This window comes from Lacerta agilis, chromosome 3 (genome assembly GCF_009819535.1).
Source record: "Lacerta agilis isolate rLacAgi1 chromosome 3, rLacAgi1.pri, whole genome shotgun sequence".
NCBI classification, from domain to species: Eukaryota; Metazoa; Chordata; class Lepidosauria; order Squamata; family Lacertidae; genus Lacerta; species Lacerta agilis.
Genome location: NC_046314.1, coordinates 80,741,039 through 80,754,726, shown reverse-complemented (window position 1 = coordinate 80,754,726; position 13,688 = coordinate 80,741,039). Strand labels below are relative to the sequence as shown.

The 13,688-nt window shown below is 43.0% G+C and overlaps 1 protein-coding gene across 2 annotated transcripts; it reads right to left on the bottom strand.

Annotated features, from left to right (window-relative positions):
* Window positions 1–710: 710 nt before the first annotated feature.
* POLH (DNA polymerase eta) lies at window positions 711–13,688 on the bottom strand. 2 transcript variants are annotated; one of them, XM_033144525.1, is made up of 10 exons: window positions 13,424–13,688; window positions 12,115–12,249; window positions 11,407–11,624; window positions 9,979–10,148; window positions 8,563–8,666; window positions 7,842–7,961; window positions 4,650–4,773; window positions 3,929–3,994; window positions 2,685–2,857; window positions 711–2,360 (listed from the first exon to the last, which is right to left on the bottom strand). In XM_033144525.1, exons 1-10 carry the CDS (start codon window positions 13,558–13,560, stop codon window positions 1,526–1,528), a joined length of 2,082 nt encoding a protein of 693 aa, XP_033000416.1. In that variant the 5' UTR covers window positions 13,561–13,688; the 3' UTR covers window positions 711–1,525. The 2 variants fall into 2 exon arrangements, with proteins under 2 accessions (XP_033000416.1, XP_033000417.1); XM_033144526.1 differs by lacking the exon at window positions 13,424–13,688 and adding an exon at window positions 13,343–13,393.

The window sequence follows — 13,688 nt, the reverse complement described above, 5'->3', positions numbered from 1 at the left end:
CAGACAGTCATGTGAAATACAAGACATACTTCAGCTACTAGCTGTAGCATCAGAGGTTAGGCCAAAATCCTAACACATACACATCATGGATTTCATATGGAATATACTTAACCATAGCTCACACCCAAGGAGTTAGAAAGCTGCAATTGGACACTTTTATTTATATCCTACCTGTCCTCTAAGAAGTTCAAGGTGCCATACATGGTTCTCTCTCTCCCCCCCCCCCCATTTTATCCTCACAAAACCCCTGGGTCAAATTAGGATGAGAGGCTGACTGGCTCAAGGTCACACAACAAGTTTAATGACAGCGGTGATTTGATCCCTGTTCTACAATCCATTCCAATACCCTAACTGCACCATAGGGCAATAATTGTATATGTTTGTTACTATCCAGGTAGGAAAGCTAAAGGTGTAAAACACCCTAAATCACACTGGACAACTTTATTTAAACAAGGTCCTGCTTTTTCATACAGATAAGACCTATTCTCATCCAGTAGATACTTAATCAAGCCATCAAATTAAAGTACAGATGTTATAGATTTGCCTGAACTTTCCATATGTATACACTGGTTTCTGCACTTTATTTATTTCATAAAATTTATATACCACTCGATTGTAAAAAATTCACAAGCATACTTTAAAGCACACAAGTTAAAATACTAAAGACAGATTAAAATCACCAACTTTCTAAGCATCTGCATAGGCTTTTCTAAACAAGAATGTTTTTAGCAGGTGCTGAAAAGAGTACCATGAAGGCGCTTTCTTAATCTCAGTAGGCGGGGGGTTCCAAAGTGCAGGTGCTGCCACACTAAAAAATCGAATTCTTAAAAATGCAGAACAGTTATCACATGGCGCCTAGATAGCGCCAATTCCGCTGATCAAAGTGGTCAAGTGGGCACATGTGGACTTGCGCAATGCATATTCCAGTATCTATTCAACTCTAACGGCTGTCTTCCTCAAAGTGCCTATGGAAGGGCAATCCCCACCATAGTAAAAACCAGTCACAACCTACAACTCTGATCTAAGCAGCAAAATGAGAGAACACATGAGCAGGATGCAGAAGTGCCCAAGTTCATCCCTTGACATTTAGTTGCCTAGAGCAGGCCTAGGAAAGCCCTCGGGCAACACCTCTCTAGATCTTCAGAAGCATGTATTGCATCCAATACCTTTACAAGTTTAAAATACTAAAACAAATGAATGACATACAATGTAAAGATGGCCCTGGGGAAGGGACAGTCTGACTAGAGATGGCCCCAGTGACTACCATAAATTGGTAGTATCGTTGATATGGCATCTTGATGCGACATCTGTCACCATCTGAAGCTACAGAGCAAGAATGCGCTACAGAAGGCAAAATAACCTTGACTACCAAGTGCAGGTTCTTGTAACAACAATGGGGAGTCCTGTAGCTTTTCAAGCACCTGTTTGGAACAATTTATTATCCTATGTACTTATGGATATTAGATAAAGGCAAATAAGTTGCACCTTCTTTTTTCCAAGATAAGCTGCTCAGATGAGCTTCATCCTAAGGAGGTGGCCTCTTAAAAAAGAAATCCAAAGTCCTATCTGTGCTTTGCCTTGGCCTTTTGGCCTTGGAGGCTGTGGGTGTCTTCTGTTTACTTTTGCCCTTAGCTGGAGGGCTGGTGGGAGGCAAAGATGGCCTGAAGGAGTCAGTTCCTGAGAGAGAATTCTGCAGCTCCACAGCAAAGTGGTAGTCAGAGTGTTCTGTGAACTCCCATACCAACACCTGTTGATTACATTTCTCGCACAGCATCGTGTCACCAGTACAAGGATGAAGAGCCCAACTATCAGCCCCTACCTGGGAAATTCCAGTAGCAGGATGCACTTCCTTTTCCTTGCACAGATCAGGGAGCTCTGAAGAGACCTCAGGCAATTCTGTTTCTAAAGGGATCTCCAGGAGCCCTGCTTCGGAGCTGGCCAAAGACTGTTCTACCGAGAGCTGTTTCTGCATGCAGTCTGGGTTGCTCCTGGTGATACTTTGTTCCGCAGGAGCTTTTGGAATCTGACTGTTAATGGGGGTGAGTCGTTTATCCTGACAGATACTGGACTCTGGTATTGATGGTAAGGTGCTTTCACTGCTGACACCAGGAAGAGAGTTCCTGGCCATAGTCTGGGCCTGTTTCTTTTCCACTGCCCTCTGAAAAAGCATCTGAATAGAATTGGTTGTCTTCCTGAGGGTCTCCTTTTTGGGGCTTTCAATAGACTTGCCATTTGGGCTGCTGCAAGTGGCTTGGGTACCTTGGCTGTCAGTCGTCAGGAAGGAAGTAATGTTCACAGAGGAAGCACGAGCTTCTGAAAACTTGCTTGCAGAAAGCTGAAGAAGTGTAATTGGGGGAGACCTGTAGGCGAGATCACATTAGCAAACAATTCAAAGGGAGTAAACTCAAAAAATATGGTTGCACAGATATTTTTCAACAATTTGCTAAGCCTGGAAGAAGCTGGCCCAAAGATATATTATGAGCAATCCTCATCTTAGCTCTAATTGGAATATATGTTCTCATATCATAGATATCTGTCTTAACAGTGTGGCCGTCCAGCCCACTAGTAGTTCGTTTTCTGTTCTAGCACAGACTTTGCAATATGTACATTGGAAGAAGGGATAAAGCTAACATTTCCTCATCTGCAGTAACACTCTTGTGTCCAAGAAAAAAAAATGTTCTCACCATGCAGCCTGCTGGCCTCCTGCAGTATTGCAGTTCTGGATTAGCACAAAAGCATCTCTGCTGATTTTATGGGCATCATAATTTGCTAAGGCACAGCAGCGGGATAAGCCATTGGCATGTTTACAGCCCTGCATACGGATCCCAATAGTCAGCTGTTTAGCGACCCGGTTGTTCTGTTGGAAGAAAGATATATGTCAGAATCCTGACAAGAAATACTTGAGTTACAGGTAGGTAGCCGTGTTGGTCTGCCATAGTCAAAACAAAATAAAAAATAAAAAAAATCCTTCCAGTAGCACCTTAGAGACCAACTAAGTTTGTTCTTGGTATGAGCTTTCGTGTGCATGCACACTTCTTCAGATACCTGAAGAAGTGTGCATGCACACGAAAGCTCATACCAAGAAATACTTGAGATATCAATAACTTGGATTTTAGGAGGACGTTCTTAAAAAGGGGGTAGTGAGTATCAGGCTGGATCAGGCATAGACTAAACTCCGGCCCTCCAGATGTTTGGGACTACAATTCCCATCATCCCTGACCACTGGTCCTGTTAGCTAGGGATGATGGGAATTGTAGTCTCAAACATCTGGAGGGCTGGAGTTTGCCTATGCCTGGGCTGGATTAATCCAGATGTGTTCCAGTATGGATCTTAACCCTACTGTCTTTCTCCATGGCAGCTAAAAATGTAGGAAGACTATAAGGAACTCTAGCCTGCAACAAGAGCTCAGTGCTCATGAGCAGCTCACCTCAACTGTGACAACATCTGCAAGGAAAGCTCAGTGCTAAAAAGGGGTGTATCTGTTCTTTTTCAGGAAGTGATCTAAAGGCACACGCTTTAGTCAGCTTAATAAAATGAGCTGGTCAAGGTCCAGTCAGTGCTTAGCGGAAAGATGGATATACCACCCATAGGCTTCATATGCTAACTAAATAATGGCACGAGTGGAATGACATCCACTTCCGTGATGGGGCTTAGTCCTCCTCTCTGCGACTCCACCCCTGCTCCCAAATCTACAACAGAGGACGGGGGGACGGGGACGACCCAGAACAGATTGAGGGGACATATTTCTGATTTGCTGAAGATACTTACCTGTAATTACTTCAGACCTCTAGCAAGCTACATCCAGACAAATGGTATGTATGGTTACCAGAGGCAGGCACACTTGCACTTCTCAACCCAATTCACACAGATCTCCTTCAGACATAACATACTCAAGGAGATAGTAGGACCTCTGTCTTTCCCTACTTACTTGATCTCTGTCCTTGTTCAGTCTCTCCTCCAGCTCCAAGGCCAGCTGCAGAAGCCAATGCTGCACCTACATACAGAATTACTGTGTGTTTTATTATTGTCTTAGGATACTGCTCAGTATACTACAAATAGAAAACCAAAATATGCAAGGAACATCCACAGGACATTTTGATCAGATGGAAGGCCAGGAAGAAAAACAAAAGCTTTCGGATCTCTAAACAAACAAACAATACTGTAGGGGGAAGAGTACTGTTTTAGTTTGATTATGTTTGTGTTTCTATATTGTAAAGCACTCTGTGTTGTTGGGATGAAGGGCAGTATAGAAATTTAATAAAATAATCTTGAAATGATCAGAAATGTTGCCATGGAGCAATTCAATTGTAGGGAAAGATGTGGTTACAGAATGCTCAAAGGGCAGGACACTGCGCTAGATGCTAAAATGGAACAAGGATCTCATTTGCTAACACCGCAGAGAGAGATCATGGTCCAAGGAGTAATTCCTCCTCTACTAGATTAGCTCATCAGCAGGTCACAGGAGAAATTTGGCACTCCCCTCCCATTGATAGAATTCTTCAACAATTTATTGACCATTTCAGAGCAAAGTGATGCTGAAATGTGATGACCGAATTAGGTTTGAGAAAGGGTACAGCAATGTGTGCTACCTTATCTTTTATTCCTACTCTCAGGACAAACTTGGTTCGGCTCTCTGGACACTCTCTTACCTGCTTCTGAGTAACCAAAGCTGTTTTTCCACGGAAATTCTTACTACAGCCAATGGATTTGGGCAATTGTCTAGGTTTCACAGGCTCATGCTCCATCCCTCTGCACAAGTCATACAACCAGGAGCTGCAAAGCATATATGGAAACCCGAGTTAAATAAATACCGTATTTTTTCACCTATAGGACACCCTTGTGTATAAGGACCCCCCTATTTTAGGGGACTCAATTTTAGGAAAATGAGGGGAGGTGGCCCCAAGTTGTTGAGCCTCTCACACAGCTGGGGGCAGGAAACACTTCATAGATCGTTTCCCACACGCAGCGGCATTGGGAGAATTTGCGCTCCCACCAGCCATTGCGCTCCAATGCCGCTGCATGTGGGAAACGACCCAGGGAACGCCCGATGCTGCCACGCACGGGAAATGACGCAGGGAGCACCCGCCGCGTGCAGCTGCATCGGGGAAGCTGCGCTCCCGCCAACGAGCTGGCTGGCGGTGCACAGCTTCTCCCCCCACGTAGCTGCAGGAAAGAAACACCCCCCAGATCGCTCCCTGCAGCATCGGGGGAAGCAGCGCTCCCCCCCCCCATGCCACTATCCGTATATTGGACAACCCCAGTTTTTTGACGTGATTTTTGAGTCAAAAAACCTCATCCAATACACGGAAAAATACAGTAAGTGGTTCCAAGGTTGGAAATGTTACTTATTTACTTAGAGACATCCAATGTATCTGGTCTGAAGCTCAACATCAAAAAAACTAAGATCATGGCCACTGGTCCCATCACCTCTTGGCAAATAGAAGGGGAAGAAATGGAGGCAGTGAGAGATTTTACTTTCTTGGGCTCCATGATCACTGCAGATGGTGACAGCAGTCACGAAATCAAAAGACACCTGCTTCTTGGGAGGAAAGCAATAACAAACCTAGACAGCAGCTTAAAAAGCAGAGACATCTTAGCTAGCAGAATTGGCTTTAGCATGATTATGTTAGATAAAATAGTGCAGAAGAAGTTTAGATGTGAATGTTAAGAATGTGTAAGAGTATATAAAGATAAAGAGTTAAAGTGAGAAATTATATTTGTTTAATTAATTTTAAGTTTATTGAGAGACAAGGTTAAGATTAATGGAAAAAGATACAAAGCTACCCAATTTATATATATTAGTTTTGAATGCAGGAGGGGGAACGAGGGAAGTCTAAAAGTGTGTAAAGAAGAAAGAATTAACAAGAAGATAGAGATAGGTGTATGTTTAGTGAGGTATTTGTGTTTTTTATGTTTATTGTTATTGTTATTGTTATTGTTTATTGTATGTTGTTTATCATGTATTTTTGTATTTTCTTTTGTTCATATACAGAAAATAATAAAATCTTTATATATATAAAAAAAGCAGAGACATCACCTTGCTGACAAAGGTCCATATAGTTAAAGCTATGGTTTTCCCAGTAGTAATGTACGGAAGTGAGAGCTGGACCATAAAGAAGGCTGATCGCCAAAGAATTGATGCTTTTGAATTATGGTGCTGGAGGAGACTCTTGAGAGTCCCATGGACTGCAAAAAGATCAAACTTATCCATCCTTAAAGAAATCAGCCCTGAGTGCTCACTGGAAGGGCAGATCCTGAAGTTGAGGCTCCAGTACTTTGGCCACCTCATGAGAAGAGAAGACTCCCTAGAAAAGACCCTGATGTTGGGAAAGATGGAGGGCACAAGGAGAAGGGGACGACAGAGGATGATATGGTTGGACAGTGTTCTCGAAGCTACTAACATGAGTTTGGCCAAACTGCGGGAGGCAGTGAAAGATAGGCATGCCTGGCATGCTCTGGTCCATGGGGGTCACGAAGAGTCGGACACGAGTGAACGACTGAACAACAACAATGTATCTGGCACCTGCACACAAATCAATGGAGACGAGGATTAAGTCCAAGAGTTATATTCTAAAGAGAATACAGGCAAGGCAAATGGAGAGCTCCCTATCATAAGTGTCTCTGCCACTTAACGGCATATTTGAATAGATACTGGTATACAAACTGCACAGAGTGGCTATTAGTGATGCACCCTAATCTGCTATGACATATTTTGCTGGGGTGCAGTGAATCAACAGCAAGGACCAAGCTGGATATTATGGGAAGAACATGGAAATATGATCCTGGTAGATCAGCATCAATTTTGTGTCCAAAAGGCAGTCGATGACATAATCCACTGCTGCCATCTGTATCTTTCTTCTTTCTTTGGTGATTACTCGTAGCCAAGTAAGATTGTCTTCCATAAACACAATTTTAGCAGTGAGTCTGTAAGTGAGTGTAGAGGCCAATTCTGGATCCACACGTCCTTTCAGTCGGGACAAAGGTTTCTGGGCGGGAGTTGATCATGGTGAGGGTTTGCCAAGCATGCCTTCCTCTTGGTGTGTTTCTCTCTTTCGTCCCAAGTTCGAGCGTCTTCAAAACCCATGACACCTTTGGTAAAGGCTATTCTCCAATTGGAGCACTGGCAGGCCAGTGTTTCTCAGTTGTCGGTGTTTATACTACAGCCCTCTGTATAAAACCCCCACAGAGTATATATTGTTTTGATTTCATAATAGCCTTATCGGGTTAACGGAGTCAGATGAACTGTGTTGTCCAACTTGGAGAAATATGTAATTACATGACAACCTCATTTTCTCTAGAAGCGAATATGAATTGCAGCTTCCTGCTATGGGTGACCATGAATAGAACATTTGAACAGTGAAAACAACAGTCTCTCTATTACATATCTATCACCTGAGGATGACACTCCATATGCATCTGATGAAACAGACTATCCTTCAAATGTTTATGCCATAATAAACCTGTCAAGTCGTTAAAGTGACCCAACAGTCCCTTTTTGCTGCAGCTTACACAGCTACCTCTATAGAATTTGTGCAGTATATACATAATATTTGCTGCCCTTTTGTTATTTTGTCATATTAAGTGTTACTTCAATGCAATGACTGAAGTGAGCTATTTTTAAAATGCACGTGCTGCAATCTTCCCTGAATCTTGTAGATGTTTCATCTGGCTTTTTAAGCAAATGCACTGCCTCTTAATGTGTTTGTGTCAAGTTCTCAGTAGAAATGAGACTTTGAAAACTCAAGGCAGACCCTGTCTTGAGCAGAATCCTCACCAGCATAAGCAAACATGAATGGAACCTGAATCTGTAGCAGAGGCCAGAACTTTAGTGAGCAACTTACCCAGTCTTCTCTCCAAAGTGGGTTTGAAGATGTGATTCACTGAACTGGATCAGCTCTCCTACATACTCCACTCCCAGAAGTTCAGTGATAGAGGCCCCAAGCTTCCCTCCAAGATTGCGGCTATGGGAGAAAAGGAAAACTGCTGTATGTAAAAAAGCAGAAGTTTTCAGACACAGGTTCTTGTGCACCAGCTATCAGAAGGCAGATAGATAAGCAGGACAAGGAGAAAAAGCAATGCAAAACTTGGCTTTATGAGACAAGCATGGAAAACATCCCAACAGAGCAAGAAATTAACAAGTAGCCTCTTCCTTACCTACACTAGTATGTGCAGGAGAAGAAATCAACTGGGAAGATAATAAATATAATGAAACAGCACCACACATTTCTTAGAATTCATTTAATTTGCAACCAGGCCTGAAAATTCCAGTCCAGCCCCTAATAATAATCAACTATATAAAAATATCAATAGTTTATCAGTTTTGGCACAAAGGATGGCTGAAAAATTATTATGGCTCCCCAAATTCTGGTGCTTGCACAAAGAATTTCCCCCCCCCTAGCATCCATTCTTATTACCATATCTCTTGACTGCCATTGGTCTGATGCTTACAGTATACCCAGAATACCCCCAAACAATAATGTGAAGAAGAAAAATGCTAGTTCTGAGATTCATGAGTGCAATCTCACATGGGGCTTCTAGAAGCAGATCATCAGTTTTACATACATGTTGCTGATTGGCATCTTGCTAAAGAGCTGAGGGACGGAACCCTGTGACACCAAAGTCTGACGATTAGGCTTGTTGAGGCCACAGGCCAGCTTTGCTAATACCTGGAATAAAGAAAGTATCCAATTTAGGAAGCTTGGCTTTCCAAGTTGAGTTTCCAACACACACCTGGTCTATCAGAGTTTATTTTGTCATCTTAGAGAAAAGGCTGAATATAATACACAAATACTGCGAGTAATGAGCTGGCAGTTTTTTGTTTTCAAATGTTACTATGGATTATTTTCTTTTCCAAATCACACCCAGTGTTTTAAGAAAGGAATTCAAAACTAAATGAAACTAGACATTGCATTTGTGAAAGTAGAAAATCTCTCTCATACTGCCAGATTTTGGTTCTTATAATCAAAGAAAAAATTACATCCTGCTGAATTTCTTAAACCGAAAGTTTGGTGGCAGGGAGAAGAGAATCTCTACTCTGAAAACATCCACTGCTTCAGAGCTTATTATCTGGGCTAATCTTGTCTCCTCAAATGAAACCTCATACAATGATACCCTCTTTTTATTTGGGTATATGACTTTTGTCTACAGCCTGTGGCTGCAAAATCTAACAACAATTTGTTTATTCCTAATATTTTGAATACAGAATATACTAATCAAATTAATAGTACTACCTCTAAGGTCTACTACATACACTGAATTCTAACATTTTGCAGAATAACTGTGTGGAAGAGGAAATCTACATTTCTCACTCTCAGGTGCTAGGTATCCTGGCCTCCACCTGTAGCATCAATACAGTTATCACCAAGGGCAGGAATGGCTAACTCCATGTTTTTTGTTAATACAACTTGCATCATCTCTCCCTCTATTAATCTGTTCTCTAAAAGTGCCATTAGTTTTAGAGCAAATAACACAGTAAGATGTTGTGCCTGCATGCTGTAGCAAGCAGCTTCCGAATCAGACTACTTCGTTCCAGCCATCTGTATAAGAAGGTTCAGAGACAATTGCCATTGGTAACTAGGTCCACACAAATGTGATCTAATCAGATGAAACCTATTGAATAACTCAATTAGCTAGCCACACATCTATGTCTAGGAAGCTTACAAGAGGCGCAACCTGGAGATGTATTCCTGTTAATCTTGCTCTACATTAAGATGCCAAAATCTTCAGTCCATCACATCATCCAATCTCACATTCTGGAGTTGTTCATAAAACACACTTTACCAAAACCAGATTCATGATGGTATTTACTACAATTATTGGGTCTAATCCTATCCTGATTCCTCCATTTCTGTTTTCTGTGCCAGGTCACAATAATAATCTGTTCAGCACAGATTCCACTGAATACATAGAGCAGCCAAGAGGTACACCGCTTTAGTAGTGTTGAGTTCAAAAACACAAACATGCTGGTCTTACACACACCTTGTTGTGAGAAATGCCAGCGGAACACCTAAATCCAGTGACAGATTCCACAGCTGCCCTCATTTCTTCCATAATGACAGCTCCCACAGTCAGCTGCAGCTCTGGACTGCTGGGATCTCCGAAAGGCAATGATTCAAGCCACTGTCGCAAACCACGTTCCCGCAGTTCTTCTAAAAGGGAAAAACAAAGCAACCTATCTCCAATTTTGAAAGAATAATTATTGTCATGGCAGAGTGACAGGTCAGGAAAGCTACAAAAAGCACACAGTGTTGTAAAACATCTAGTGAAGAAGAAAACAGGAAGAAATCAGCAAGCCCTTTATAAGGCCACCCTTGGTCAAATAAACCCAAGAAAAAAAGAAAGAAAGAAAGAAAGAACTTGCAGGGCAAGCAAATAAACTGGAGGAGGCAGGAGGGGGGAAATGGTTTTGCATTTTTGTAAAGATGTTTGCAGCCAAAGAAGGGCTACCCTTTAGGCAAGTCTCAAAGATTAGATTAATCAAGGTAAGAGTGCAACACACAACCTAGCATACAGCTCTCCCAACAGGGAAGTTTCATACCATTTGGCCTTCAAAAGATGTTCTAACACTAGTAGCAAGGTAGGTGAAGATGTGCAATAAACTTAAATGGCTTAAAATAAATTTCAAAATTTGGAACTGAACTAAATACAATAGCCACATGGAAAATAGCCACACAGACTTGAGTAATAAGCTCTCTCAAAGTACATCAGTCTTGGCAATTCCTACTGCTTTTACTCTTAACTATTCCCCAGACCTCTCCACTGCAATACTGGCCTTTCAGCAGCAAACTAACCACCTTCTTTTGTTCCTGCTGTCTGATTTGCAGGTTAGAAAGCAGACGTGTCTTTCTTCTTAGGAAACTTTTTGCTGAGGTCAAATTAATCTAGTCTCACAAGCTGAACAAGAAGCGCGCTAAATATTAGAAAGCAACAAAATAAAGAAAAGATACTTGTATTATAAACTGCAGCTCAAGAAGAAAATGCTATGGTACTATAGCCATTACCTCTGAAGGGCACACTTCCAATTTCTTACCATCCCTTCAAATCTTTAGTACCCTCACATGAACACTGAAGCAAAGACAAAAAGGAAAATATACGCTAAACCTGGGAGTTGTGGATTGGCTCCACACCTTCACCATGCTCTTCTATTGGCACACAAGTTTGAGAATGAAAATACCTCTATATAGAATTATAATCTAAGCAGGATTAAGAGCAGGCATAGGCAACCTCGGCCCTCAAGATGTTTTGGGACTACAACTCCCATCATCCCTAGCTAACAGGACCAGTGGTCAGGGATGATGGGAATTGTAGTTCCAAAACATCTCGAGGGCCGAGGTTGCCTATGCCTGATTAAGAGCAAGGGAAGTTGAAGTAAAAGAGTGGAACAGTATGTCTGAAGTCATGCAATACCTTTGTTGCCTGTATTCTCTTCTGCTGCGAGGCTGTCTGGCCATCCTTGGACGTAGGTAGTTGCCAACAGCTCTGCTACAATAGCCTGCCCTTTCATCTTCTGAAGTCTTTCCTGCACAGCGCTAGTTAAATCCATGTAGGCTTCATCAATGCTGGCACGTTCAATCACAGCAAAGCGTGACATCACTTCCATCACCTCCACGCTGGCTTCTCGGTACCTACATAGGAAGGAGACCCAACAATGCTCTAATATTCCCATTCCATCTTAACTTCTAATTGGGGTAGCTAATTAGCAATACGCCATCAACAGTGGTATACCAGTAAGTAGCAGTTGTCATCCCCCACCTGGCATGCTGTTAACAGAGCTATCTTACCTATTAAAGATAAACTCTGGCTGAAAAAGTATTGAGCTCAGTTCACTATACTCTGTAGAAAGCCTGAACTGTTCAATTTTCAAAGAACAGTAAAAATAATTTCTAGAGAGACTGCTACCTGAAGACCCAGAATGAACAAACTGTATCCACATTGGAAAAGAGGCAGCAAAAGAGGATTCCAAAAAGTTTCCAAAAAGCAAACCGAACCCCCAAAGCAGAAAACTCATCAAAAGCGTAGCTGATCAGTAACCATCCTGAACCCTATTTTGTTTCAGAGTACTTCACAATCACATGGGCAACAACAGCTGCAAGTAATAATCAATCCAGGGCTTACTTGGTGAGATCCGCTTTACCATGGGCTTCTGGTACTCGTGCTAGCAGGAGATCCGGACATAGTTTCTTTGCATCAGCAGCAAACATGTTTCTGGTAACTCCAAAAGCACGAGCTTCGTAGCTCACTGCAATGATTCTGAGTCGGGTGAGGGAGAAATGATGAGCTATTAAATTATGGGTTTAAGACAATGAAAGGCACACACCAACCCAGGCACTTTTTTGGTTCAGTTTAGCATTAGATAATGAGTCTTCAACAAATTAACATGTTTTTTAAAAACCCACCTACAAATTAGCTTAAAAGAAAGGAGAGTTTTCCTTCCGCATTATAATATTTTAGCCATCTTAATTTTTAAAGGTTTTCAGGAGATACTGAGAGGCAGGTGGAAGACTATACAGTAAATAGTTTATGTAATGCTTGAATCAAATTGGGGACGGAAATAGATAAGTGTTAACTGTGTAATCACGTGGGGAAGTGGATTCTATTATGCTGCATTTGGTTTTCCCACCCTAAGAGGAGAAAACAGAAGTCAATTTTAGACGGGGAGTGTGCAGGAACGAATCCTATCATTTTGGGGGCAGTGGGTAGAGAAAAAAACAGAAACATGGGTCACAGGAAGGAGCAGGTAGGTCTATGGTCCAGAGAAACTCCAGGAAACGCAGGCTGAGCTGGGAGTCAGCCTGGCGAAAACATTTGCTCTTTAAAATCAGCAGAAAACCCTTGAAGCGATACCAGAAAACATTCACAAAACCATATCCTCCCACTGCCATTTCTGAGTGTGAATAGGATCTGCTCTACGCATGCAGCAGAATGAGGCGCCTGAATGGACAGTCCTGTTTCAAGGCTGAAGGTTTCATGTTTAATGCCGAAGAAACCCCCTGCAAGTCTGCAAGTAGAAACAAAAAAAAAACGAGCACAGCAAAGAGCCAGCGAGGCTTAAATGTTACACCCTGGCATGCTAGTTTGTTGTGGCTTGTTTGGAAGAAGTTTAAAAACAAAACACAACGCGGGGAAGAAATTGGGGGGGGGGCAACTTAGGAAGTCGCCCTATACCGACCACACATCGATCGATCAGCACCGGTTGTGGCGGCAGCAGCAGCAACTCGGCAGGATTTCAGGATTTGTCAGCCCTCCCTGGGGGTGTCGGCGATTAAAGCATTTTGCCCTGACCACTGAGCCGCACGGCCCCTTTCCCCCCAGCTCCTCCGCGTCAAGATCCTCCTCCTCCCACCTCATTCCGCCGACACGAGCAGAGCAGCAAAGCTAGCAGGGCCCAGCAACAGAAGCGGAAGCAGCAGCAGCAGCTCCGTACCCGCCGCCTTTCCACGTCTTGTACTGCACCACGGCGCACGGCTTCCCTCGCAGGCTGGGCTCCAGGCGCTGCTCCACCTGCATGTAGAAGCAGTCCATGTCCGCCAAAGCTACCACCCGCTCCCGCCCGCGAGACATGGAGGGCCACGCGGGGCCGCCACGGCGAGGAGGCGGAGAACGTAGCCGGGTTCGGCTTGAGAGCCGCAGGTGGGATGCGCGGGAGGTTGAACAAGCCCAGGCAACAGCTCAGCTGCCTCAGCCGCTAA

What these genes read in the sequence shown, in the direction of transcription:
- POLH (XM_033144525.1), bottom strand. Translation starts at nt 13,560, where the DNA reads ATGTCTCGCGGGCGGGAGCGGGTGGTAGCTTTGGCGGACATGGACTGC. An exon ending in CTTTGGTTACTCAGAAGCAG is followed by an intron (nt 3,995 to 4,649) that starts GTAAGAGAGTGT and finishes TTCTGTATGTAG; the next exon opens with GTGCAGCATTGGCTTCTGCA. An exon ending in GGAGGCCAGCAGGCTGCATG is followed by an intron (nt 2,361 to 2,684) that starts GTGAGAACATTT and finishes TCTCGCCTACAG; the next exon opens with GTCTCCCCCAATTACACTTC.